The sequence below is a fragment of the Equus quagga genome, chromosome 4 (assembly GCF_021613505.1).
Source record: "Equus quagga isolate Etosha38 chromosome 4, UCLA_HA_Equagga_1.0, whole genome shotgun sequence".
NCBI classification, from domain to species: domain Eukaryota; kingdom Metazoa; phylum Chordata; class Mammalia; order Perissodactyla; family Equidae; genus Equus; species Equus quagga.
Genome location: NC_060270.1, coordinates 81,479,470 through 81,506,381, shown reverse-complemented (window position 1 = coordinate 81,506,381; position 26,912 = coordinate 81,479,470). Strand labels below are relative to the sequence as shown.

The window sequence follows — 26,912 nt, the reverse complement described above, 5'->3', positions numbered from 1 at the left end:
ATTTTTTTTAAGCTCTAACTTATGGGTGAATGGATGATAGAGTATTAATGTGGTTTCAAAAATAGGAAAATAAATCTAAACCTAAAAACCAATTGGAAAGGAGACAAATAACCTAAGGCCAGTGATAAAATTGAACTTTACAAAAGAGCCACAGTGGGTGTACCTCTAACTAGATCATATTTCCAGCTTAGAGAAACAAATAGCAGTCTCTTCTAAAGAAGAATTGCCATAAATAATAGAAGCTGGGGAATATTTCCTAAATAATGAAAATTCCTGACAACTCAATTTATTTTCAGGTGAATTAAGAAAATATGGACACCTTCAAACAAATTTCTGTGTATAACATCACACACACAAAAAGGGAATTCTATATGAGAGCGAATATATAATGAAGTCACCACAGATAGCCTTCCACAAATATACTTACAAGTAAACACGTGCTTGCTTTAGAAAAGCCAATTGCTCTGAGGAGAATTTCTTTTAAATTTAGGATTTTTCACAACAGTATTTACCTTGTCCTTCACAGACTTACAGGTGAGAGGAAGGGTTTATTATTTATTGCCCTAATCAATTAACTTACATTAAAATATAAAGTATGCATTGCGGTGAAGTTTTTTGATTCAAGTTTAATTAAGCCACATACATACTAGAGATCTGAGATCTCTTCATATCAGAATATACTCTGTACTAAATTTATTTCTGATCATTAAATCCTAGGATTCATTTCTGAGCATCACAACAAACAAATGTCTTTGGAATGCTACAATTCCCTTCCTGAACTCAAAAGTTAGAGAGACCGCCTGCAGACAGGCCCACCCTCACTTAATGTTCACCATGGAATTTATCTAAATTATCCTCGAACTTGGGCTTAGTTTTTAGCTTGTACTACTTCTTAAGGTAACAAGTTTTACATGTCAGTTAAGTGTTTAGAACAAGTTTCCATTGAGTTATAACAGGCTTACATATACCTTTATCTTATTCAAACTCTCGAATTTGATAGACACATTTCTATACATTTGCCTTTGCACACTGAGAGTATAGTCTTAAAGTCTATGTTCAAATGAAGTCCTTTATTCTCTTGATAATTCCCTAGTTCATAAAATTAGCATACTAAAATTAGTGTTTAACACTAGTGTTATAAATGCTTAGCTTTCATTGATAGTTTTGAGGAGAAGATGTAAGAATTGTCATACATTATTTATAACTACAGATGCTTAGCAGTTATTTTCCATTTTAAAGGCCTGAAAAATTCCCTGGGGAGGGTCAAATCATCCTCATACAAAGTATTCACTTGAAAGTCTTCCTCCTGACCATACACCTGTTTTATTCCTTTCTTTGTACTGGAGTAAGGCTTATCTCCCAGACTCTCTCTCCTCTAATTACTTCCCTCTTGTTTTCATTAATCATATCTTGCTCTTCCCTTCACCTAACTACTGTACTTGTGGAGGTGTTTTTCTGGCAACTTTTTTGTTGCTTTTATGATCCTCTGCCTTGTTTTCCACAATAGCTTTACATATGCTTTGAGTGAAGAAATTATGGTCATTATTTTACAACATAACCTTAAAAAACAAGACTAGCATAATACTCTGCCCTGTCTCAGAACATAAATATTTTTTGCTGGAATGACAATTTTTCATTTTCAGTGAGTTATGTGTCTTTTATCAAAACTTAGGAAAAAATAGCTAGAGATATTGGTCCTGAATTGACAAATGATACCTAAATACAAGTAGTAGTAGACACATCATTCAATAAGAATATTCCAATATAATTAAGAATGCTGAGGATGGCAGTTTTATTAGACATCTGTATGGAAGACTATCCTTCAAGGTTCCATTTACGAAAACAGCTTTGACTTTTGGGGAAATGTAGAGAACTAGCTCAGAAGAGACATGAAGAGCTCTGGAAACACCGGCAAGACTGAGAACAAAGAAACCGAGGATGAGGAGTGAGGTGAAGGAAAAATGAGAATACACCTTTGGCGCATATTGATGAGGCCACTAATTATATTTATCGCCATAAAGTCATTGACATTCTCCCAGCATTATTAAGTATATACATGTGTATGTGTGTATATATATACACACAGGCACACCACCTTCATAATATCATGATTAATCAAATTATACTTCGAGATTATTTAAAAATCAACTAGATTTAATTTCTATAACATTATTATTTCTAATAATATACTCTGCATTACCTAGGAGTGGACAAGGCTTCTATTACTAATTCCATTATATTAATTTCTGTCCTCTTAGCTCCTCTTTTGAACTTGTGATGACTTTTAATGAGCTACTTGTAACAAGATAATGACTTCAATTCCAACAAGAAATAAGGAAAGGGATAATTTTTTTTTTTAGCATTTTATTTCTTGCTTTGTGCACTTTACCTGATTCTTGAGATCCAATTTGGGACACGGGCGACCTCCATTGTAAGGTTTTTCTTTTAGCCATTTGGATCGAATTCTCACTCCAATCCCACAAGATGAACTGCAAGACCCCCAACTAGACCAGTCGCTTAACTTGCAATCAAACGGACAGGGGATGACACATTCTTCTTGAATATAACCTGAAAGAAAGAGATTTAAGAGAAGGGAGGAAATTCTGGTCAGAAGGTACTAACAAATTTACTTTCTGTTTCCACTATCACAGCTCAGATTGCTCAACAATGTTCCCACAGTGGCTTCAATAATTTTCTACTGAAATAAATAAAGTTTTAAGAGAGAGACATGTGTGATTGTATCTTCATTCCAAATTTGTGCCATCTGTTTACTTCATAGGCAATTCTGGGATGGAAGGAGAAAGGAAAAGTGCGGTTAGTCCTGCTTTCGGATAAGAAGATATGAAGCAGTTCAAGGCTAATGATGGCACCATCTCCCCTCACTGGGCTTTGTGTCTTACAATTCACCATCTGGGAACAGGGAGCATAATAGAGTCGACCTTTCTTAGTGGCTGTGATCTGAAAGGCTTTCACTGGGCAAGATCTTGATTCTCACCTCCAGGTAGTGTGATGTGGAGGTGGGAGGAGAGTGGACCACAAATTAGAGAGAGCAGGATATTATTGCAAGAAGAAAGAATAGTGAAAGGTGTATAATGAGATCTGGGACCGGAATCGAGAGATATGGGTTGAAGTGCAGATGCATATGTTCTAGCTTTATTCGGTCTTGTTCCTGTCCTTGGTTCACTTCTTGCTACAGTCTTTCTCTGGATGATCTCATTATTTAACCATCACCTCTACCAATCACGACCAAATATGTATTTCCAATTCTGATCTCTCTACTGAGTTCTATACCACCTACTGATACACTCAGTTGGATGCCCAATTACCCCCAAACTCAACATGTCAAAAACTGAGACCATAAATATCTTCCTAAAACATTCTAATTCTCTTGTATTCCTCATTTGTTTTTTCTTTTTTTTTTTTTTTTTTTTTGAGGAAGTTCAGCCCTGAGCTAACTACTGCCAATCCTCCTCTTTTTGCTGAGGAAGCCTGGCCCTGAGCTAACATCCGTGCCCATCTTCCTCTACTTTATATGTGGGACACCTACCACAGCATGGCTTGCCAAGCGGTGCCATGTCTGCACCTGGGATCCAAACCTGCGAACCCCGGGCCACCGAGAAGCGGAACGTGCGAACTTAAGCAGTATGCCACTGGGCTGGCCCCTGTATTCCTCATCTTAAATAACTGCAATATGTCTGATTCCTGTACCCTGGTGTACATGCCTGTATAATCTCTTTCCCTTGAGTCTGGGCTGGATTTGTAAATATGATAGAACATCACTCCCTTGATTAGGTTATGGTATGTGGCAAAGGGGACAAGAACTCACAGATATAATTAACATGACAAATCAGCTGATTTTGAGTTAATCAAAAGGGAGATTATCCTGGGTGGGTCTGACTTAATCAGGGGAAAACTCTTGAAAGAGTGACTACGTTCTTTTTGTGGAGAGAGAGAGTCTCCTGCTGACCTCAAAGAAGCAAATAGGCACGCTTTGAAATGCCTATGGAGTGGCCACCTGGCAGGGGACTGCAAACAGCCTCTAGGACATGATGTCAGCTCCTGACTGTCAGCCAGCAAGAAAAGAGGGGCCTTAACTTTATGGGTGTGTAGAGATGAATTCTGCCAACAGTTCCAAGGGAGCTTGGAAGAGGAGCTTTCCCCAGTCAAGTCTCTGCTGAGACCTCACCTCAGCCTTGGCCCATACCTTGACTGTATCCTGGTGAGACTGTTAAACAGAGAATCTAGAGAAGCCAGCCCTATACTCCTGACTCATGGAAACTGTGAAATAATAAACATCTTGACCTGCTAAATTGGTGGTAATTTGTTATGCAGCAGTTGAAAATTATCAGATTATCCACAATAAAAATCTCACAGTTATCTTAGACCTTCCTCCATCTTTTACATATAATTAATAGGTACAATAAGTTCCTATATTGAAACATCACAAATATGTCCCCTACTCTACAATTCCTTTGTCAGTCCCTGGTTCAAGATGTCACTGTTTCTGGCTCAGAATACTGCAAAATTCTCTCCAGTCATTTCCCTCTTTCCTAATCATTCCCTTTTGGTATGGGTCAGTCACTCTGAGGAAAAAGTTAATTTTCTAAAATTCGTAACTTGTGCTACTCCTCCTTTTAAAACCTTTGCTGATTCTCCACCGCCTTAAAAATAAAGTGCCAACCGCTTTGTAAAAACTGTAAGATTCTTTATAAAAGGTTCTAAACAAAAGTTTTCAAACTTGGCTGTAAAATATATTCCTGATGTTCAGGAAAATCTGCAGAGCAATTCGAGCAGAATCTCAGAGGACAAGACCTAGGCATGGATAGTTTTGAAACATCCCCAGGGGATTCTAATGTGCAGTCAAGTCTGAGAACCACCTCCCTAACTTGTTTTCTCCCTGCCCTTCCCTCTCATATATCTTGAAATATGTCCATACAGACTACTCCATCTTCTCCCATAATATTCATGCCTTTCCTCCTGCAAAAACTCTGCTTTCTCTAACCACTTTAGCCCTCCTGGTTCATCACTTCAACCACTCTCTTGCCAATATGGCTGACCACCCAGCCCTATCGTTCTTCTGCTATATGCCGGTCTGGTAAAATGTCAGAGCTAGACTGGTCCAGCTGTTTTCTACTCTGTGCTTAACACTGGACTACCAAGCAGAGATGAAGAAAATGTTAATACCACACTGTGACACTTCAATGTGTAGTCTCTGTCGTCAACCGGGTTCTCACACTTCTTGGTGATTCTTTCTGAGTTTCCTTCTCACTCCCATTCCACATCACAGCTTTTCCAAACCTTCTCCACCTGTTTACAAACTTTTAAGACCTCACTTCCACTTTCCCCTCCCCAAAATAGAAAGAAATGAATAAGAAGAACTCCTTCAATTTCCTATGAATATATCTGTATGCACTGCCATCTTTTTTCTTCTCTCTTCATGTTCCAATGGAAAAGCCATCTATTTTCCTATATTAGGTACATTTTCACCACTTGCTCTCTCTCCAAACTCTTTCAGGACCTTGTTTTGTTGATTGCATTTCCTTTCTCTCTCTCAGTATGTTTGTATTATATACATTTATTTTATACTGATATTTCTCTTAGATAATATTAGAATGACTTTATATTCCCCAAGAGAAAGTACACAAAACATATAAGAGTCATCAGGAAGGGTTCTTCTGCACTTGAAAAAAAAATGCTCCATTTGAGGTTGTTAAAAGACTAATTCTCTATTGTTTAACATAATTGTAATTCTACAGTCCTTTCTAAGGAGATTTGATCACCAACTCATTATTAGGTACATAATAAATGGTAAATATAGGATTAAATAGGGGCCACAGGCATTACTTAATTTTACAGAGAAATTGAGTCACAAAACGATTCCATTCACTACTGAATAAAAAAACAGGACTAGTAATTAAGTGGAAGTAACTCTCATGGCATGCATGCCTCAAATATGAAATTCCAGAAAACTTCATATAAATAACTTAAATGTTTGAATGCCTATATAGATCCTATCTTAAAGAAGATTTTGAATTAGATGCCCTTTTAATTCAAAGAGATTTTAAATCATTTTCATCTATACCTGCATATTAAGGATTTTAATTAGAGAGCTTCTAGCAATACTTTTCTTTTTGTTCCCCATGATAACATGTAAACCCAGAGGATCTCTATGAAAGTCAAGGTCATAAATTCAATGAGCATAAAATAATTTTGAAATTCAACAGGACTAGGCAACAGTGATATTTATTTTTCAGGAAAGTTATTTTCACGCTAGAGTATACCCCAAAGGAACGCCCTGAGTGAGAACCATTAACAATTGCATATTCTCATACATATCTCATAATTGAAAGGATTAGTTTTACTCACATACTTAATACTTACAATTTTTGGCAACAGAATATGATCAAGTTGTCACTACCTACAAGGTTAACCTGCCAGATGAGAACACCAATTCCGACTATGGAAACTCTCCTAATGTTTCTAAAACTCATTTACATAAAATATACCACAGCATAGCTTCACTGGCAACATTCATAAATCTAACTTCAGTTGCTATGAAAGAAGCAGTTTTTCTACCAAAAATATTTTACACTATAATTTATATGCAGAATACATTGCTTAGACCATCATATTACTTGGCCTGGGGATGCTTTGATGTTCTATTTTGGTTATCTGTATGCATATGAAGTTAGGTATGAAACAGTCATTACAGAATTATTAATAGAGCATACGCCCAACATTGTGATTTTGTAAACCATATATATAGTAAGTGCTCGAAAAGTATCTGCTGATCTTCTAAATAGAGATAACTGAATAGGATTCGTAATGGTATCTCTATTTACGTTAAACTGGAGGAATTTATTTAATGACTTATATGCATTAGGGCTGAAGCCCAGGGACCTGGAATGCCTTTCAATCTATATTACTAACCCCCAAATATTGCTTTGTAGGTTAGAGCAATGGATGGAGTGAAATCGTAACTCTCTGAATAAGCCAGTCTCATTGATAAAACTACTTCCTAGAAAATTACCTGCCGTATATTATTTTTTCTCCATCACTTAAACACTAACACATTTCTCCCACGATAAGATCTTGTTTTGGAGGATACGAAGGAAGAAAATATTGATGAAATTAAGCTTGAAGAAATAACCTAGATTAATTTACTTATATTTTTCTACTGTGTAAAACAATGGCAGACATCCTACTAGATGGTGCATGCTCTACTTACTGACATTTTGCTAAAATAATGAAAACACAATACGAAAAATAAGACAGGGAAAAGATAAATATTATCTCTTCCTCACTTCAAAGTGAAGACCTGGGAGAATCTTGTGAGTTAAAATGATATCATGTCTTCATTTCTCAATATTTAAAGATTTACTGTTTTAATTTGTACATTTTGGTACTACTATTTATCTAGTATTGCACCATCCTTAAAAATATCTGATGACTTAAGTCAGAGAAGTTTAGAGTAGATATTTGCTTAGGAGAGGAGGGGAAGAAATAGGGGCAGATGTTTTGACACTGTTGCAAGAAAGACAGTTTGAAGAATTAGATTAATACTTTGCCAGTGTTCTCCAGGGAATAACTGACAGTATGAAACATTTTTTTAAAATCTCAATCCATTAGTGTGTGGAAATGTAGATCACACTCAATAAGGTTGCCAGCTTGCTTTGGGGAATTTATATTTTGGCCTAGGAATACTCCTCATGAATACCAGCTACATTCTTTCAAAAGTGGTTTCAACCTTGGTTAGGGCTCTGTGGGGCCTGAGAGAGGAGAGCTGGAAAGCATCTAAACTATCATTCTCTTCTTTTTTAAATTTTGAGTTATTAAAAGAAAGTTTTTGAAAACATCTTTATTACATATATAAAAACCCATCAGCATAAACTCTCTAATGTTAAACATTACCACATGATTATAGTATTGCAAATAACAAAGTATCTTATTTGAACCCACAACCTAATCAGATACATGAATTATAGCTGATTTAGAAGTTACACAAAGTTCAAATAATCACATTGACAAATACTAAATAAGTTTTCCTAGATTGCTTAAAACTCAAATATTTCATAACATAATTATTTATTAAATTTTATTATATCTACCAGAAAAAAATTCTCTAAGTGTCAAGCAGTTGCCTTAATTAAAAATAGAATTTACTGGTGTACTTTATTTTAGATGCAGATGAGCTATTTAAGGTAATCTAGGCAAAAAGCTTCATTTTATAGACTGGTCAGAATACAAAGGGAACTCAAACCTGGACTTGACTAGGATACCCAGCTCACTATCAAGTAGAAAAGTTATTATGGCTCCAGAATGTTCTCTTTAGTGCTAGAATGACAAAGTAGAAAATCAACCCTGCCCTTGAAGAAATTCATATTTTGGAAGAGATTAGTCTTATAAATGGGCAAAAAACATAGAGTATAATCAACTACTTAAATTATATAATACAAATAACATATACAAATTATATGTCAATTTGAGGTAACAAATGGATTCTGGCTTCAAGTTTCTAAGTAATTCATGTGAAAATATTAATGACATGACTTGTGGTAGACACAGGTTTTTGACTAATTGCTTATCCGGTTCACTCGCTATAACGAAATGTATCAGTGTCAATTTAATCAATCAACCAAATCATATAAAGAACTGATGTTTTAAATTGAGTTGTCCAGGCAATTTAATCAAGATGGTGTCTCCAGTTGTTCATATAGACAGAGTTTCAGCATTAATAACCTTGTGCCAGGTTCCTCCAGGCAGACAAGAGATGTTTTTCTCTTAGAAGATATTGAGGATATTAGAAAGAAATGAAACACTAGCCACAGAACAACCTGAACTGTTCAATTAGGACTCTGTGTACTAAAGCGGTTTCTATGATGACTACAAATAAGTGCTGTTAAAATTAAAATGACTGAATGCTTCAACCACATAATAAACTTGACATTTGAAACACTACAAAGATACACAGACGTTGACAAGCCAATATTACTGAGTAATTCTTAGAACTGTGGCTTCGAGAGCCTGTATGACATCCTCTCATTACATCTCCTCGCCCTAAGAAAATCTCAAATTATACCAAACCTTCTCTACTTTACATTTCCTTTAAAAGTTCTGAAAGCTGATCTCAGAGCATGTCTTGTATTCCTCAGGGCTATTCCCTAAATATTTGAGGTTCTGCTCCCGGACATGTGGTATGACTGCTCTTCCCTGCCCCTTAAGTTGGGTAAAATCTTATAATTTGCTTTAGCCAATGAAACGTGAGCAGAAGTGAAGCATGCCACTTCTAGGTGGAAGGTTTAAGAGCCTGATATAATTTGACGCACCCTTTCTTTCTCTATGCCACAGGGACCAGAAATGTTCTGTATAGTGGTTGCTCCATCAACCACGGTCCTGGAGTGAAGCAGAGCCCTCAGCAGACCCAAGATGGACATGGGTAGTGAATGATCTTTGTGGCTTTCAATCACTGAGATCTTGAAGTTGTCTGTTTCATTTGTTACTATACCATAACCTATCTCATCCTGATGGAGTATCTTCAGAAGATGAAGTAAAAAGCCCCATGGAACAAATATTTAGAGTATTTTGAGAATTGATATATAACGTCCTGAGAAAATAAGATTAAGCTATATTAGCAGTTAGCAGTCTGATGGCAGCACCATCAAATGAGAATGTGACTTTGCAAAAGTTGAGCCTATGGATGTATATTTCAGGAAAATTTATAATTTATTATTTAAAAAAGGACTGGTGATATGGATTATAAATCAAGGTCTAATCTTATATGATCTGGAATAAAATATTAAATCTCAACAGTTCAGTTTCCTCATGTAAAAATAAAAATGTAATAATACTTGTCCTTTTTAACTACCTTTAATACTCTAAGGTCAAAAAATATAATAAGTAGAAGTTTCTGGAAAAATTAACATACAATATAAATGGCATACTAATATTTTACCACTACTGAAAGCAATATAGCAAGGTAAAAGTTTTTTTTCTTGTCTTGTTTTTAGTGCTAGTTAATGACAGAGACTATAATTCCATAAAGATATTTTAGCAGAAAAATTATAGGAAATAATTTTCAAATTTGGGTACCATTTCTCATTCCAGATCATTTCCATATAAATTAAAGGCTAGGATAACATTGATGGAATAAGAGATTCTGTATTGCATCAGTAAATCAATTGCTGTTTGAGTCCATCTCTGTCTTTCCAAGTTGGCTGTCACCAGCCAAAGCCAGATACTCTCACGGGGACTATTATAAAGGCCCCTTAACTGGATCCAGGTCTCCAATCTCTTCTAATCCATTCCATATCTGATTAGCTGCCACATTAATGTCCCAAAATGAAATTCTAAATATATCATGACCTAACTTAAAAAAACATGTAAAACATGGCAGAATTTTGATAAAAGAATGGACATGAAGAAGGTATTGTAGATAGGAGAGATACCACAAATTAAGAAGATGCGCATGGACCCAAAATGTTCATAAGTCAACAGAGAAATCTTCTGTACAAGAATTAGAGGTTGAGGGGAAATATGAAATGGGCTAGGTTAGGTGAGGCCACACTGGGAGGTCATGCTGGAGGCCTTAAAAAGCTGATTAAGATTCCTGATATTAATTCAGATGTGCAATTGGATTGAAGAAAAGAAAGCATGAGAACAGAAATTTTTTTTAAGAGATGATTGGAAAATTCGAAAGTTAAGTGACAAATGGCAAGGCCTTAGGCTAAAAGAGCACTAGATTTATATATAAACATTGAATTTACATATATATGTTGTTAGAGAACAATGTAATGAAACATGACAGAGTATTGCTTACTACTAGCTCTGACATGCACACATGGCTAATATACTGTCTAAATGGAAATGACTATCTTCAAAACCACCAATGAACCAGCTCTCTAAATAGCCACTTCATTTCCCAACTGTTAAGAAAGATTTTATAGAATTAATTCTAACAATCAGCAATGGCCAGTTTCTGAGTACGCAGATGTTTCTAAGTATCCCATGGGATTCAGAAATATATGAGCTTGGAACAAAAGTGTTTCTGTCCTTTTTGCTTCATCTCCTAGGTCCCTACAGGAAGCTCTGACCTGAATCTAGGGCCAGCATACTAAATGTATTTAATGTCTACTTGCTTACCTATTTTGTTTATTTATATATTTATTTTGAAGCCAAGAGTTCAGTATTGGGAGATTTCATATGAAAATAAGGATTTCTGATATCTCTTGAAAATGTGGAAGATCTAGGAACACCTGGGTCCTCCTCCTAGCATGACAACAATTGGCTGGAACTGTGTAGCAGGGCATCTTCATATGAAACACACCCTCATATCTATTACAGTCCCTGAGAGTGATAGTCCAAACTTCTAAACTAAGCATTTCGCTACAAAAAAAGCAAAGCAAACATTTAACCCATAATTTCAATATAAAAACAGATGGAGTGGGGACTGCTTGTACTGTAGGGAAAGGTGGAAGATACAGAGACCCACCCGTCTGGTCTCACACTGCTCATCACATGACAGGATCTATGAGGAGCCTAGCTAGGAACCTCCACCTTGGGAGAGGCCCACAGAACAGAGAGTTTCTAAAGCTTAGGCTTCGTTAGGTGAACTAACGAGTTTTACTGTCATCAGTACCCAAGCATATTACTAACACCAGCATTTAAACATAATTCCTAAAGGTGGCAACAAGAAACATCCAAAATACCTATGACAGCATGAATAACTAGACCAAGGTGGATGAAGTCACCCTCCATTCAGAGCCAACCTCCTTCAAACTCTGTAGCACAGGGGCCAGCCCCATGGCCAAGTGGTTAAGTTCATGCACTCTGCTTCGGCAGCCCAGCGTTTAAATGGTTTGGATCTTGGGCGCGGACATGGCACTGCTCATCAGGCCACGTTGAGGCAGAGTCCCACATACCCCAACTAGAAGGACTCACAACTAAAATATACAACTACGTACTGGGGAGATTGGGGGAGAAAAAGCAGAAAAAAGAAAAAAAATGATTGGCAACAGTTGTTAGCTCAGATACCAATCTTTAAAAAATAAAAGATTATAAAAACAACAAAAAACTCTGTAGCACAGAGCAAACATCATTAAGTGATAAGGTGTGCATGAAGCAAACTTCAGAAATGAAACTCTACTTTTTATTTGCTGGAATCTTGGGTCATCCAGACAATGATCTGTACTCTTGAACAATGAAACAAGTTGTTATTACAAATTCTAAATTATAGATTACACGATGAAGAAAATTTACTTCCAAAAGTTTGCTTTTGCCAAAGAACTGCATCTTTCACTGAGCTAATGCAGAAATCAATGTACTGGAATGAGTTCACAGTACATTAACTCCTTGCAACTTATTGTAAAAACCTCTGAAATATCACCAAGGTGTTAAAATTAAATATGACTTCCAGCCTTGATTTACACTGCGTGCTGGTAATGGTGGATTGGTTTCACTTACCAAGAAATTTGCTTTTTAATGGATTGTGCAATAGCTAACCCAGAGAGTTACATTTAGGCTTCTCTTGTCTTCCATAGACAATCAGATATCTTATGATTTTACTTAACGATATTTAAGGACATACCTGCTAAAGGAACAAAAGAAGTTGTGGGGTGAGGGGTGGAGGATGAGATATTTAATTTTCCTCTAAGAAAACTGAAATAGTCAGCAATCTTCTAGTTACACTAATAGTGTCAAAGAACTATGGATAATTCCAATGCACAAAAAGAGAGGACTTTTTACGCAAGAAAAAGTCTTAAGGGCGACCAGAAATAGCCCTTGGAAGAGAAAACGAAAGCAACAGAAAAAGAGAGCTTATTAGTTTCCTTGGACTGTCAAAACAAATTGCCACAAACTGAGTGGCTTAAAACAGTGAAAATTTATCCTCTCATGGTTCTGGAGGCCAGAAGTCTGAAATGATGCTGTTGGTAGGCCTGTGCTCCCTCCAAAGTCTACAAGAGAAAATCCTCCCTTTCCCTTCCAGTTTCTGGTGGCTCCTGGTGCTCTTGGCTTGTGGCAGCATACCTCCAATTTCTGCCTTCTCTTCACATGGTCATCCTCCCTGTGTGTCTCTGTGTCTCAAATCTCCTTCTTCTTTCTTTTGTAAGGACATCAATCATTGGATTTAGAGCTCTCTCTACACCCAGGATGGTCTGATCTCAATTCCTTAACTTAATTATATTTACAAAGACCCTATTTGCAGATAAGGTCACATTCACAAATACTGGGGGTTAGGACTTAAATGTATCTTTAAGGAGATATACTTCAACCCACTAGAGAGAGGAATGAAGACTATGATAAGGAAGACACTATAACACATGGATGAGAATCTGGCCTTTGATATCAAGCTGATCTAGGCCTATATCCCATGTTAACATGAGGGGCTTCATTCCTCCAAGCGTCAATTTTATCATCTGTAACAAAGATTGGCAAGCTATGGCTTGCAGGTCAAATCCAGCCTCTGCCTATTTTCATAAATACAGTTTTGTTGGCACAGAGCCACATACATTTGTTTAAGCATTTTTTATGGCAGCTTTTGTACTGCATCAGCAGAGATGCGACAGACAGTATGACCCACAGAGTTGAAAGTATTTACTATCGGGACCTTAATAGAAAACATTTGTAAACTCTGATTTATAAAATGGGGATAATAACAGTATCCACTGCATAAGATTATTGTAAGGGTGAAATGAGAGCATGAAACAGTGCTGATCACATGGCCAGCACTCAGGAAGTTAGCTGTTACTATTACAGAGGCATAGTGCCATGGTGGATAATAGCATTGGCTTAGACATGAGAAAGGCCTAGGTTCAGAGTCAACCAGGACACTTATTACTAGTGGTATTAATTTGTAGCTGTCATTGAATCTCTTCAGGACTTGATTTTGTCATCTGCAAAATAGAGATAATTATTATACCTACTTCAAAGAATTGCTCTGTAGATTTGAGGGTCTGGAAGAAGGGTTAGCCATTGCTGCTACTATTACTATTCTCCAGCAAAGATGATATAACATCATCTTAAGTGTATGAGATGGGGATGGGAAGTAAGAAGACAACCCAGTTTGAGAAATTCCATAAAGGAGAAGACTCAACATCTTAAGTCTTCTCAAGAATGATGCTTTCTCCTCAAGGACAAAACATGTGTGGCATGCAGGGATGGGTAGAGTGCTCATGTGAATTTTGTCTATTTGTTGATCAAACAAATAGAGCAGGTAATGATTAGCTTTTGGTATATGCAATTAATAGTTCTGTGTTAATTAATAGTTCCACACTAATTAAAGCAGAAATGTTTAAAATATTGAACAAACAGAGCTTGAAGCCCACATAAAGATGGAGACGAGATTATAAGACCTTAAAGACAAACTCTTATATTGAACTCATTATTACCTCCCACATCCCAGTCCTAACCAATCACATTCCTCCTTATGTGTTGCTCATCCTGTTCCTTTATTAAAGTCCAAGCTCTTCGAAATGCTTTACCGGGACTTCCATAATCTGTTGCTTCTATGTCTCTCCATTACATTAAAGATGCATGAAATTCCTTAAATTCACAATGTTCAACAAGTGGTAATAATTTCACGAAGTGGAGATAGAATTCAGAAAGCACTGAAGACATCTTCCTTTGTTTTACTTCATGCTCTGCAAAACCATCTTAACTTTATAGGGATCTCTTTACAATCATCATCAGCTTAGGATGGAAGCTGAGGCTATAGCTGTGTATATCTGGAGTATAGCTCTGATTCACAAAAGTGATGAATTATCTCATCCTGTGTTAATTAAGATGTACTGCACTCATCCTTCCAATGTGCCAAAATATGACTCAGAAAAAGAGATGAGATAAAAACCTTCAGTGTTATCATTCAAGAGAATTGAGATATTATCAGCTAAGGTATTTTAAGGTATGAATGTTTGTTTTGGATCTGTTGGAAATGATCAGGGGAAACAAATCCGTACCTAGATTTGCAAAATTCAAGGACACAGTACACAGTCTACAGAGCTAAAAATGTGGCTCTGACTTTGATTTCACATATGGGACTCAAAATCTGAGAGCTTGTCAACAGTACAATTCAAAATGTAGAGATATGGAAAATGGAAAGCAAAAAGAGGGAAGAGTTGGAGGAAGAAAAGATTCTCACCATTCAAAGGCTACTAACTATTAATATTTTGTTATATTTCTCCTTTTTCATTAATGTTCTCATTTCTAGTGTTTTTTCTCTTGGTAAATTATACTTATACTATCTTACTAGCTACCTGGTGATCATACCACAACACAAGGTGCCATTATAGAACTATTCACAACATCGTTAGTTGACTGGCAAGACTGGAATAAAGCCTGGATAATTTATCACTATTGGAAAAGAAATATAAAGTGCTGAATATGTGTAAAAGATGGAATACCATATAGTGCCCCCAAAGGAAGAAACAAATCTACATGCAGAAGAATGCCTCCAGTTAATATGTTGATTGAGGGACACACTCGAACCAATTGTATGGATGAAAAAACAAGCTGACACTCCTAGTTGGGCACGCTTGTATCAGCTCCCTAACCTCTCTATTCTTTGATTGCATTATCTGTAACATGATAATAAAATTAACATCTAATTGATACAGTTGATATAAGAATAAAATGAGTTAATAGAAAAAGAGCACTTAGAGATAGGTATAGCCTATTGTAAATGATAAATAATGATAACTAATATCTATTTATCAGGAAAAAATTAGAAATAGAACCACCATATGATCCAGCAATCCCACTACTCAGTATATATCCAAAGGAAATTAGATCAGTACCTCAAAAAAAATATCTATACTCCCATGCTCATTGCAGCATTATTCATAATAGCTAAGATATGGAAGCAACCTAAATGTCTGTCGATGGATGACTGGACAAAGATAATACGGTATATATATATACAATGGAATATTAGCCTTAAGAAAGAAGGAAATCTTGCTATTTGCAACAGCATGGATGAACTTGGAGGACACTATGCTAAGTGAAAGCCAGACACAGAAAGACAAATATTGCAGGATTTCAATCATATGTAGAATCTAAAATAGTTGAACTTATAGAAGCACAGAGTAGAATGGTGGTTGCCAGATGTTGGGGGATGAGGGAAATGGGGAGATGTTGGCCAAAGGGCACAAAGTTTCAGTCGTAAACGATGAACTAGGTCTGGAGATCTAATATAGAGTAGGTGAATACAGTTAACACTATTGTATTACATACTTGAAATTTGCTGAGAGGGTAGATCTTAATCGTTCTTACCATACAAACAAAAAAACTGTTAACTATGTGACATGATGGATATGTTAACTAGCTTGGTTGTAAGGATCATTTCACAATGCATCCATATATCAAAACAACAGACTGAACACTTCAAATATATCCAACTTTTATTTGTCAATTATACTCCAATAAAGGTGAAAAAAACAAGATAGATGTATATTATAAATGTAAATTAAAACACAAGCTAAATAATTATATATTTATTTATATTTATACTTAAGGAACACATATACTTTAATATAAACAGATGCAGATTGGATTGGAAGGTTATAAATTAAATATGAAGGGAACTAATAGGATTGGGGATATAGAGTGAAAGGGGAAATTATGAAACTGAATTAAAAATAAAAGAAGGATGTGCATGGACTGAAGATGAGAGCATGCATCAACTCAGATCCTTTCTCCAGGAATTTTAAATGTGAAACACAGAGACTGTGGTAGAGACAGGGGAGGAAGCGGAAGGCTAGGCCGTCAAGCGAGATTCAGGAGATCAAAAGACACAGAGTGACAAGAACGACAGGGTCATATCATGGGGAACAGCAAACAGAGGGCAGAACAGGAGCCAATGTGGGTTTCCTCCTAAGATCAAGGAAGTTCTCTTGCTTCCTTAGCTCCCCAGGTATCCAAGAATGTGCCCCAATACCTGGTTACTTCAGTTTGTCTTCATTCTTTGAAATTAAAAATAGCCTAATAATACATCAGTTTGATTGGGTACTCCAGAGAAATTTCCTGAGGACGTCCATGATAAAGCAATTTAGCTGAACTTGAAACATAAAGCATAAGGACACAGAAAACTACTACAATGACCTTCAAGATAATTATTATTTTTCTCCTGCTCAAAGCCCTGCAGTGGACATTGGCTGGGGCAGGAATGGAAAAAACAGTATAGTTAAGGTCTCTGGGCATGGTGATCCACTGCTTCACTCCTTTGCATCCCATCGAGAATCTGAAAAGGTTTAAAATATTTGAATATCTTCCAATGCTACCATAGCAAGACTGAGCTGTGTGGGCCCTGAGATTTCACTCCTGGTAAACAGATGTTACATTATAACATAAGCAAAGCCCCCAGCAGGGTGCCTAACAAATATCTTGCCTCTTGCTTTATCCAAACATGACTCCAATATCTAAGAAAAATCAGTCAAAATTTATCACATTAATTGATTGCTACTTACATTGATGTTATAAGTGGGAAGGAAGATAACTGCTGAGAAATATGGAATATAGTTCCTGGGACTTAATCTTAGGTATGAGGATAAGGAACTTGGAGGGATATAGGTGGTATTAACATTTTTTCCTAGAAGAAGCCTCTGAGAAAGAAGAGAAAGAAGGGGATAGAAAGTAAGGCGTTTGCAGTATGGATAGTACTGAAGACTATAGTTAAGTTTTTCAGGCTATGAAACATAATTGGCCTCTTGGCAAACAATTAAGTACTGAGAGGAGAAACAAAAGATGCATTTTGCAGCTGACATGAACTATACAGCTTTCAGCTAAACTTGAAGGAGTAGGAGGACAAATGGACAAGAAAAAGTATACAACTGAGAAGAGGACTAGAATCAAGAGTACAGGAGGCACAAGTCCTTGGAAGGAGAAAATAACAGTAGAAATTGAAGAACAATAATTGTAACCACCATTGTCTGTAGACGAACACACAGAATATGGAAAATAAACACAGTAAAGCAAAGAGTTCAAATCAGCGTAGGAAATATATTCTCCAGTTACATCCCCACCTTGTCTTGCCTGCCTACTGAACAGCATCACTGAAAGGAACGATAAGCATTTAACGGACCCATTCCCCTTGGGTGCTATGTAACTTAGCTTGGGCTTCAAGCCATTATCTTTGCTCAAGGGGGCTGGGCCTGGCCACAGGGGACAGAACTATAGGAGGTTAACACAAAACTATGGCAGAGTCTGATTTTGACAAAAATCCATGAGCATACTACTAAAGAGCTTGTGAATACTTCCACAAAGAAGTGGGCATTGGGTGTCAAAATGGGCTCATTCAGATCAATTCAGAGAAAGTGCTCTAATTTCTTTTTTGATGGACTTACTAGATTGGTAGAGAATAAAGAAAGGTGTGTTATAGGTAGAAAGCAATCCAATAAAAACTCTTTTCAGATACCCTCAGAAACAAGTATAAGGAGCTGGATGGATTTTTGTAGGTCCCCAAACAATGTTGACTAAGGATCAGTGCCATCCTGAGGGATGTCTCCTGCAGCCATATGCTGAGGGAGAAATACTTGGTCCTTTTTTGTTCAACATTTTGATTAACAACTTAGATAAAGATACAGACGGCATGCTTACCAAATTTTGGGATGATATAAAGCTGAGAGTTATAGCTAATGTGTTGGATGTCAGATTCAAGATTTAGTGCTTAACAAGCTGGAATAATGAGCTGCGACTAAGAATGTGAAAAAGAATACAGGGAAAAGGACAGTTCTGTGCTATAGGACCCAAAAGGTAACTGAACATATATACTCAGAATCGGGGATACAAACTTGATAGCAGTTTCAAAAAAGCAGATTTCAGGTTTTTTTTTTTTTTTTTACTGCAAACTGAAAATGCATTGATAGTCATTATACAAATTAAATTATGCATCTTACGTATTTTAAAGGAAATTCATCTACCAAGAATTGAGATGGTACAAAACATGCACAAAAATACAATTAAAATGGCCCAAAGAAAGTGGGAAAATACAATACAATGTTAGGAATACTGTATTCCTTCTTATTCAAGAGACATTATTTGAGCATCTACTCTGGCCGAAAGAGTGTTCTCTGCCTATTTACACCTACTCATCCTTCACTTTTTAGATCATATTTTCTTCCCTAGAGAGGCCTTCTCTGATTCTCCAGTTTAAATGATGTCCCGTCTTGTCATTCTTTCATAGTACCATGATCAATTTTGCGAAAACACTTAGGACAATTTGAAATCATATATTTTGTGTATATATTTTCTGAATATATCTCTCAATTACTAGACTGCAGGCTCCATGAAGGCAAGGACCACACATGTTTTGTCTAATGCTGTACAATCAAGGTGTAGACAGTTCTTGGCACATGGTAGGTACTCAATCAATACGTCCTGAATGAATGAATGAATGACCTAAGGATTGGGGCTAATAATGTGGAAGGGGAGAAAGACATGTAAAAAGATAGAGTCTAATATAAGTCATGTTCTACATGAGAGTATGGCTATATTCCTGTGAGAATATGGGACAAGGCTGGAGAAGTTGGGGAGAAGTTTCTTTGAAGAAATTGACTTGGGTTAGGGCTCAAAAGAGGAGGCATTCACTTGAAGAGAAAAAGACACCAGACTGAGGAAAAAAACATAGGCAAAGGAATGGAGTCACACAAGGACAGAAGGTGCATGGGGAACAGCAGGAGGAAGTCCAGTATGGTCACAGCATGTAGGACATGAAATGTGTGGTTGAAAGTGACTTTGGGACATTATGCTCCCTTTACCATCATTTAAGTATTTATTGCCAAATGGAAACATATTGGAGAAAAATGAGCACAATAATGGAGGCCAAATATTGCATGTGAGTCTGTTATGGCAGCCTAAGCAGATTAATACATAGTCTGTCCCCACACCTCTCTCCTTCCGGGCTGAGGCAAGCACTAATCTTTCTGTCTCTATAGATTTGACTGTTTTGGACATTTCATATAAATAAAATCATACATTACTGGGTCTTTTGTGATGGACTTCTTTCACTTAGAATGATGATGTCAAGACTCATCTATGTTGTAGCAGGTATCAGTACTTCATTCTTTTAATTATCAAATAATATTGCATTATATGATAGGCTACATTTTATTTATCCATCGATCAGTTGCTATAAATTTCAGTTGTTTCCACTTTCTGGCCATGAGGAGTAATGGTACTAAATATTTGTGTTTTATGTTAAATATATGTTTTCATTTCTTTGGGGTATATATTTCACTTCTGTTGAGTCATATGCTAACTCTATATTTATCTTTTTAAGGAAACACCAGTTTTCCAAAGTATCTGCCTCATTTTACGTCCCAACCAATAATATATGAGGATTCCGATTTCTTCACATCCTCACCAACACTTATTTTTTGTCTTTTTGATTGCAGTCATTCTAGTGGGTATGAAGTGACAGCTTATTTTAGTTTTGATTTGCATTGCCCTAATGAATAATGATGTTGAGCATCTTTTCATGTGCTTACTGGCCATTTGTATATCTTCTTTGGAGAAACGTCTATTTAAATCCTTTGATCATTTTTCACCTGGGTTATCTGTCTTCCTATTGTCGATTTATAAGACTTCTTTATATGTTCCAGATACAAATCTCTTATCAGCTATATCACTTGCAAATATTTTCTCCCATTCTGTGGGTTGTCTTTACATATTCTTTTTTTTTTTTTTTTGAGGAAGATTAGCCCTGAGCTAACATCTGCTGCCAATCCTCCTCTTTGTGCTGAGGAAGACTGGCCCTGAGCTAACATCTGTGCCCATCTTCCTCTACTTTATATGTGGGACACCTACCACAGCATGGCTTGCCAAGCCGTGCCATGTCCGCACCTGGGATCCAAACCAGTGAACCCTGAGCCGCCGAAGTGGAACATGCGAACTTAACTGCTACGCCACCAGGCCAGGCCTGTCTTTACATATTCTTGATGTTGTCCTTTATGGAATGCAAATTTTTTATTTTGATGAAATCCAATTTATCTATATTTTCTATTGTTGCTATGCTTTTAGTGTTGTATCTAATAAGACTGCCTAGCTCGAATCACAAGAAAAAGTGAAAGGAAATAGTGGTTTCATATATTGTTGTTCAAGGAAATAACCAAAAGTCATATTTGCCTTCTTCATTACAACATTTTATTCATTACAATATTTTCTCTAATAATTTTCCAGATTATGTTCTCATTCACATAAATTCCCTTGTGTGGACACTACACATGAAGAAATAAAGAATATGACACAATGTTAGTGCTTCTAACACTTGAGAAAAGTTTCCAGTTCTTTCTCCTTTGCACATCCTTAAAAAGTTTAGCTTCAAAAATATAACAGCCTTAACGTACTGTGGTAGGCTGAATACTTGCCCTCAAAGATACTGGTTTCTAATTTCTGGCACCTATAAATACCTTATATGTCAAAAGATACTTTGCAATTGTGATAAAGTTAAGGATATTGAGATGGAAAGATTACCCTGGATTATCAGCATGGGCTGGATAATCATACATGTCCTTATAAGATGGAGGCAGAGAGAGATCTGAAACAGAAGCAGCCAATGAGACACTGAAACAAGATGCTATGCCACTGGCTTTGAAGACACAAGAAGAGGCCATGAGCCAAGAAATGCAAGGAATGCAGCTCTAGAAATAGGAAAAGGTCAGGAAACAGACTCTCCCCTGAAGCCTCTGAAGGGGAGCATACCTTACCTTGATTTTGAACGAGTGAAACTGATTTTGGACTTCTGATCTTTAGAACTGTGAGAGAATAAACACGTGTTATTCTAAGCCACCAACTTTGTGGTTTTGTTACAGCTGTCATAAGAAACTAATACACATGTGTACATTAAGCTTCTTTATACACAAGTACAGATTTACATTCTGTGTTTTGTTAACAGTTGTTGAATACGTATGATGTGGTGACCCTTTGCCAGGTGTTTGTGCTGATGGAGTGATGAGGTAGACACAGTCCCTCCCTCAAAGAGCAAACCCCTCTCTGTGGCCAGATGGACTAGCAATAACGTAGGGGAAATGTGAGAAGCAGTAGGATTCGGGACCTGCATCTTGCTAGGAGACAAAGCAGATATGCTCAGCTCCTAATGGGATCTAGGGGATGGGAAAGGCCTGGCTGGCAAGACTGCCTGTGGTTTCCCAGAGGAGGTGACCTTTCTGAGGTATGTCTAGAAAGGTTATTAGGAGTTAACTAGAGAATGAGGTTGTAAGAGGGAAAAGTTAAAGTCATAGCAGAAGCAAAATGTACAGGTACAGAGGGCAAAGGCCCTGTGAGAGTGAACGGTAGGTATGAAGATATGCAAGACTGCGAGAGGCTGGGGTTCAGCAAAGGAAGGATGAGGAGCCAGCTTCAGGGGTTAAAAAAGGGTAAAATCATGAAGGGCTTTCTATCCCATGCTAAGCATCTGGGCCATAGGTTGACACTGAGAGTTTAAAACCTATGAGAGTGATAATGAGATTTGGTTTTGGAAAGATTCCTCTCATTGAAATAGGAGAAAAGGGGGCATGAGGGAAGGACCAAGTGAGGACAGCGGAAGGACAACCACTGCAGGGAATCTAAGGGAAAGGTGAAGAGGTCTGAGCTCACTAAGGGAGAGCAACTGTGATGGAGAAACATGGACAGAAGAGAGAAACATCTGTAAAGAGGCAATCTCATATGAATTTCTTTTTTTTTTTTTTTAGCAACGCTCATATTAATGCAAACAAAAAGGCAGAAGAGGCAAAATTTCAACATGAAAAACATAGAAACATATACATCTTGTCGAATTTAAGTTTTCTTGCCCACTATTAATTCCTCTTGAGTGGTGATCTGAAGAGCTTCTCAATGTCTCAAGAAACATAAAGGTGTAGAGGATTTAGCCAACAGGTCATTTGGCAAAAGCTGCAGGTGACTAAAGCGTTTCTATTTCTTTCTGCAAGACAGGATGGGATAAAATCGTTCCATCCCTTCTGTGTGGTGGACTTATGAGCACAGCTCACAATAGTTTAAAAAGTTTGTCCCATCTTTGATATACACAAATCTACGCCAAGACGCTTTGTAAAATGCTCTCTTAACCACCTCAGTTGATAAAGATGTAAGTTTCAGGCCTCAAGCATACTCTCCCAGCTCAGCCAAAAGAAACTTGTCCATATGTAGTTGTAACAGAAATATTTCAATGATTTAAAATTCAACACATAGAGAGAAAATATAAACTTTCTAAGTGTACTAAGATTAAATTCACATTTTTTTCAGTAACTGCAAATATGTGAAATAGTGGTCTTTAAATCACAAAGATATTTTAGGTTATTTATTTATTTTGCTTTGTCTGCTATCCATACCTCCTTATATATGATAGCAAGTTAATAAAATTGCTGTAATAAAGTTAAGCTGAAAATGCTAAATTATTTCTGGATGAAATATTAATGAAGATAATTAATTGCCTTTCAAAATCAATCATAATTTATCTGAAATCAGCTTTAAGACAGATTATATTTCCATTGTATAATTTGATGAATTAAAATGTATTCACATAATTATCAGTAGATCACTTGGAGAATTGCTTTTCTGCATTCTTCCATTCTTACAAAAACATGACTTGCCTACTTGTAGCAATGTAATTTCGTTTCCTCTGATCCCAAACTGTATAGCAAGGGCAAAGGAGAACCACGTATTTTGTAGTGTTTGTCTGAACATGTATTGCACAGCAGACTTCTCTATGAATTTGATTATACACAGCTTTTCTACACAAAGAGCTGTCATACCACACACGCACACACTTCAGAACTTTTATAAAGGCATATGTGTGTTGACTTTTGTCATGTCTCAACTAGTCTTTTCATTCACTCAGCCAACCTATACTGAGAGCTGTGATGGGTCAGACTCTGTGTTAGGCCTTGGAGATGGAGAAATGAACATGATTCAGTCCTGAATTTCAGTGAGCAATCAGTTTAGTAGGAGAAATAGAAATCTACATGGAGAATTCTTTTTTAAAATAAAATTAAATACAATCATAAAGAGAAACACAAGAAATCATGGGAATCCCCTGGATGATCCTCTCACCTGTCCTGGGATGGAAGTATGGGAAATGCTTCCTGGATCAGGAAGCAACTGGTCTTATCTTAAAGAATGAGGAAAGGAGGAGGAAGAGCATGCAAGGCAGGCTACACGATCATGGAAGTTATTCCATGGCCTGTTAAGAAGCTGGTGTGTGAAGGGGATGCCAGGAAAGACTGCAGGCAGAGTACTGGCCTGGTCACATTTGCCTTTTAGTGTGATGGCCCATGGCTCTTGGCATGATAGATGTCAGGCGGATAAGTTAAGGCAAAATGCTTTAACATCTATTAACAGGCGTAGTAGATAGCAAGATAAAATGAAAATATTAAGAGACACTTAGGAGACAAAATTACTAACACCTGATGATTCAGCATGTATTAAAAATACGTTTTGAGTGCCTACTACCTTTCTGGCACTATAATAGGTGCTATGGATACTGATGGAAAAATGAAAGAAAAACAAGCAGTTCTTTCTCTCTTGGAACTTTACCATCCAGTGGGGGCAATAATCAATATTTTTTTTTAAAGTAAATATAAAATATTTCAGTCGGTGATTAAATACTATGAAGAAAAGTAAAGACTGGTAAGGGGAATAGAAAGTTGACGAAGTAGACTGATTTATTAGAGGAGTTAGACAAAGACTTGATATAAGCAGATTCCTAAATGATGGGAAGGATGAAGGCAGGACAAAAGAGAGAGGAGAATACAGTGGGGGTGCTTTTACGTCCTGCTCTTTGCCAAAAAAATCACCCCAAAACAAAAAAACAAAACACTGGGATAGGAGACGTGGTAGGGAGTGACTCACCTCAAGTATCTTAATTTTGGTACATGCTATTTTGTCGCCCAAACCACGTAATCTCAGTCATCTTCTGGCCTTTTGTCACATAATTGGGAAACACGTTATGCACTTTGGCATTAAGCAGTGATGGGACTTACAGGAACTAAAAATTGCTGATAGTATGTAGACACAAATACCTTTCTCTTTTTTTTAACAAAGTGAAATTTTAATATTAGTCCCCAGAGTGATGTTCTCAAAGCCAAAGAACTTGGCTGAGATTATCTGTGGCTTGAATAATCCATCGGATCCATTACCATAGATAGTTCAGAATTTACTGGACTGTATCGCCCATGGCTATATGTACCTCCAGGGGGCCCCTAGGGATACCTCAGCATGGGGACTAATTATCCTCATGAGGAAATTTCTCTGAAATTATCCTAGGAAATCCCATTTGTCTCACAGATGCAGATGGAAGACAAACCTCAAGTAAGAGATTAAAAGGGAAAAGTATTCACTGTTCTTATTAGGAGAGCCAGACGGAGGTCACTGCTCTGTGCCTGTTCATACATGATGAAAATAGAATTCCTCATTGTAAGCTAACTCATGGATATAAAAAAAATCTCTTTATCAGTAACTGCTAAATGTTTTTATTTTTACTTTATCCCCTTTATAGATGGGTGTGTGTCTCTAGAGGTGACACAGTGGAATATTTTCATTTACTATTTAAAAAAAAATTTAAGATGCACCATAAAAGTATCTTAACACAAATAACATAAAAGTTATGATTCTATGGTAAAATTGATCAAAGCACTGTTTTCATTAGGTGAAAATCTTTTAGATTCTCTAATAGCTTTTGCTATTGCTTTGCAAATTGATTCAGTTATCAATATCTACTCTTCCTTGAAAATATTTTCTTTTCTAATTTAAAATGATCATTCCTAAACAACAACAACAAAAATACAAACCCATGAAAAATTAGAGGTGAATGATAGATAATATATAAAAAAGGCTGACTGGCATTTGGGATAATTTTGTCAATTCTATCTCCAAACTATGTTTTAAACTACTTTTTCTCTATTTCTTTATTGCTACCATCCTAGTCTAACTTAAAATCATGTGTTTCCTTCAACTACTGCAATAGTCTCCCAATGGCATTCTTTCCCCTTTGAAGTCAATCTATATACAGTAGTCAAAAGTGATTTTTTAAGAGACAAAGAAGGTCATTATATAAGAAAGGAGTCAATCCAATGAGAGAGTATAATATCTATAAATATTTATGCAGCCAACAGAGGAACACCTAAATATAGAAAGCAAATATTAACAAACCTAAGGGGAGAAATAGACAGCAATACAATAATAGTAGGCAAATTTAATACCCTACTTACATCAATGGATAGATCATCCAGACAGAAAATCAATAAGGAAACATTGGCCTTAGATGCATTAGAACAGATGGACTTATCAGACATACAGAACATTCCATCCAAAAGTAACACAATATATATTCTTCTCAAGCACACATGGAATATTCTCCAGGATAGATTATATGTTAGGACACAAAATGTCTTAATAAATTTAAGAAGATGGAATTCATATCAAGCATTTTTTCTGACCATGATGATATGAAACTAGAAATCAATTTTAAGAATAAAACTGGAAAATTCACAAATATGTGGAGATTAAACAACATGCTACTGAACAACAAATGAGCAAAAGAAGAAATGAAAAGAGAAATCTAAAAATGCTTTGAGTCAAATGAAAATAGAAACATAACACACCAAAACTTATGGGATGCACCAAAAGCAATTCCAAGAGAAAAGTTCATAGTGATAAATGTCTACTTCAAAAAACAAGAAAAATTTCAAATAAACAACTTAACTTTATCCCTCAAGGTATTAGAAAAAGAACAACAAATGAAGCCCAACGGTAGTACAAGAAAGGAAATAACAAAGATTAGAGAAGAAATAAGTGAAATAGACACTAAAAAGCCAACAAAAGAAATGAAACCAAGAGCTGGTTCTTTGAAAAGATAAACAAAATTGACAAAATTTTAGCTGGATTCACCAAGATAAAAAGAGAGAGGAGTCAAATAAAATCAGAAATGAAAC

General features: G+C 36.5%; 1 protein-coding gene across 1 annotated transcript in view; it reads right to left on the bottom strand.

Annotated features, from left to right (window-relative positions):
- The window catches only part of THSD7B (thrombospondin type 1 domain containing 7B), a 675,055-nt gene that overhangs the window by 180,265 nt on the left and 467,878 nt on the right, over positions 1 to 26,912 (bottom strand). Inside the window, exon 14 of the mRNA XM_046659574.1 lies at positions 2,390 to 2,568. Within this exon, the coding sequence (XP_046515530.1) occupies positions 2,390 to 2,568 (179 nt within the window). The remainder of the gene's footprint in view (positions 1 to 2,389; positions 2,569 to 26,912) is intronic.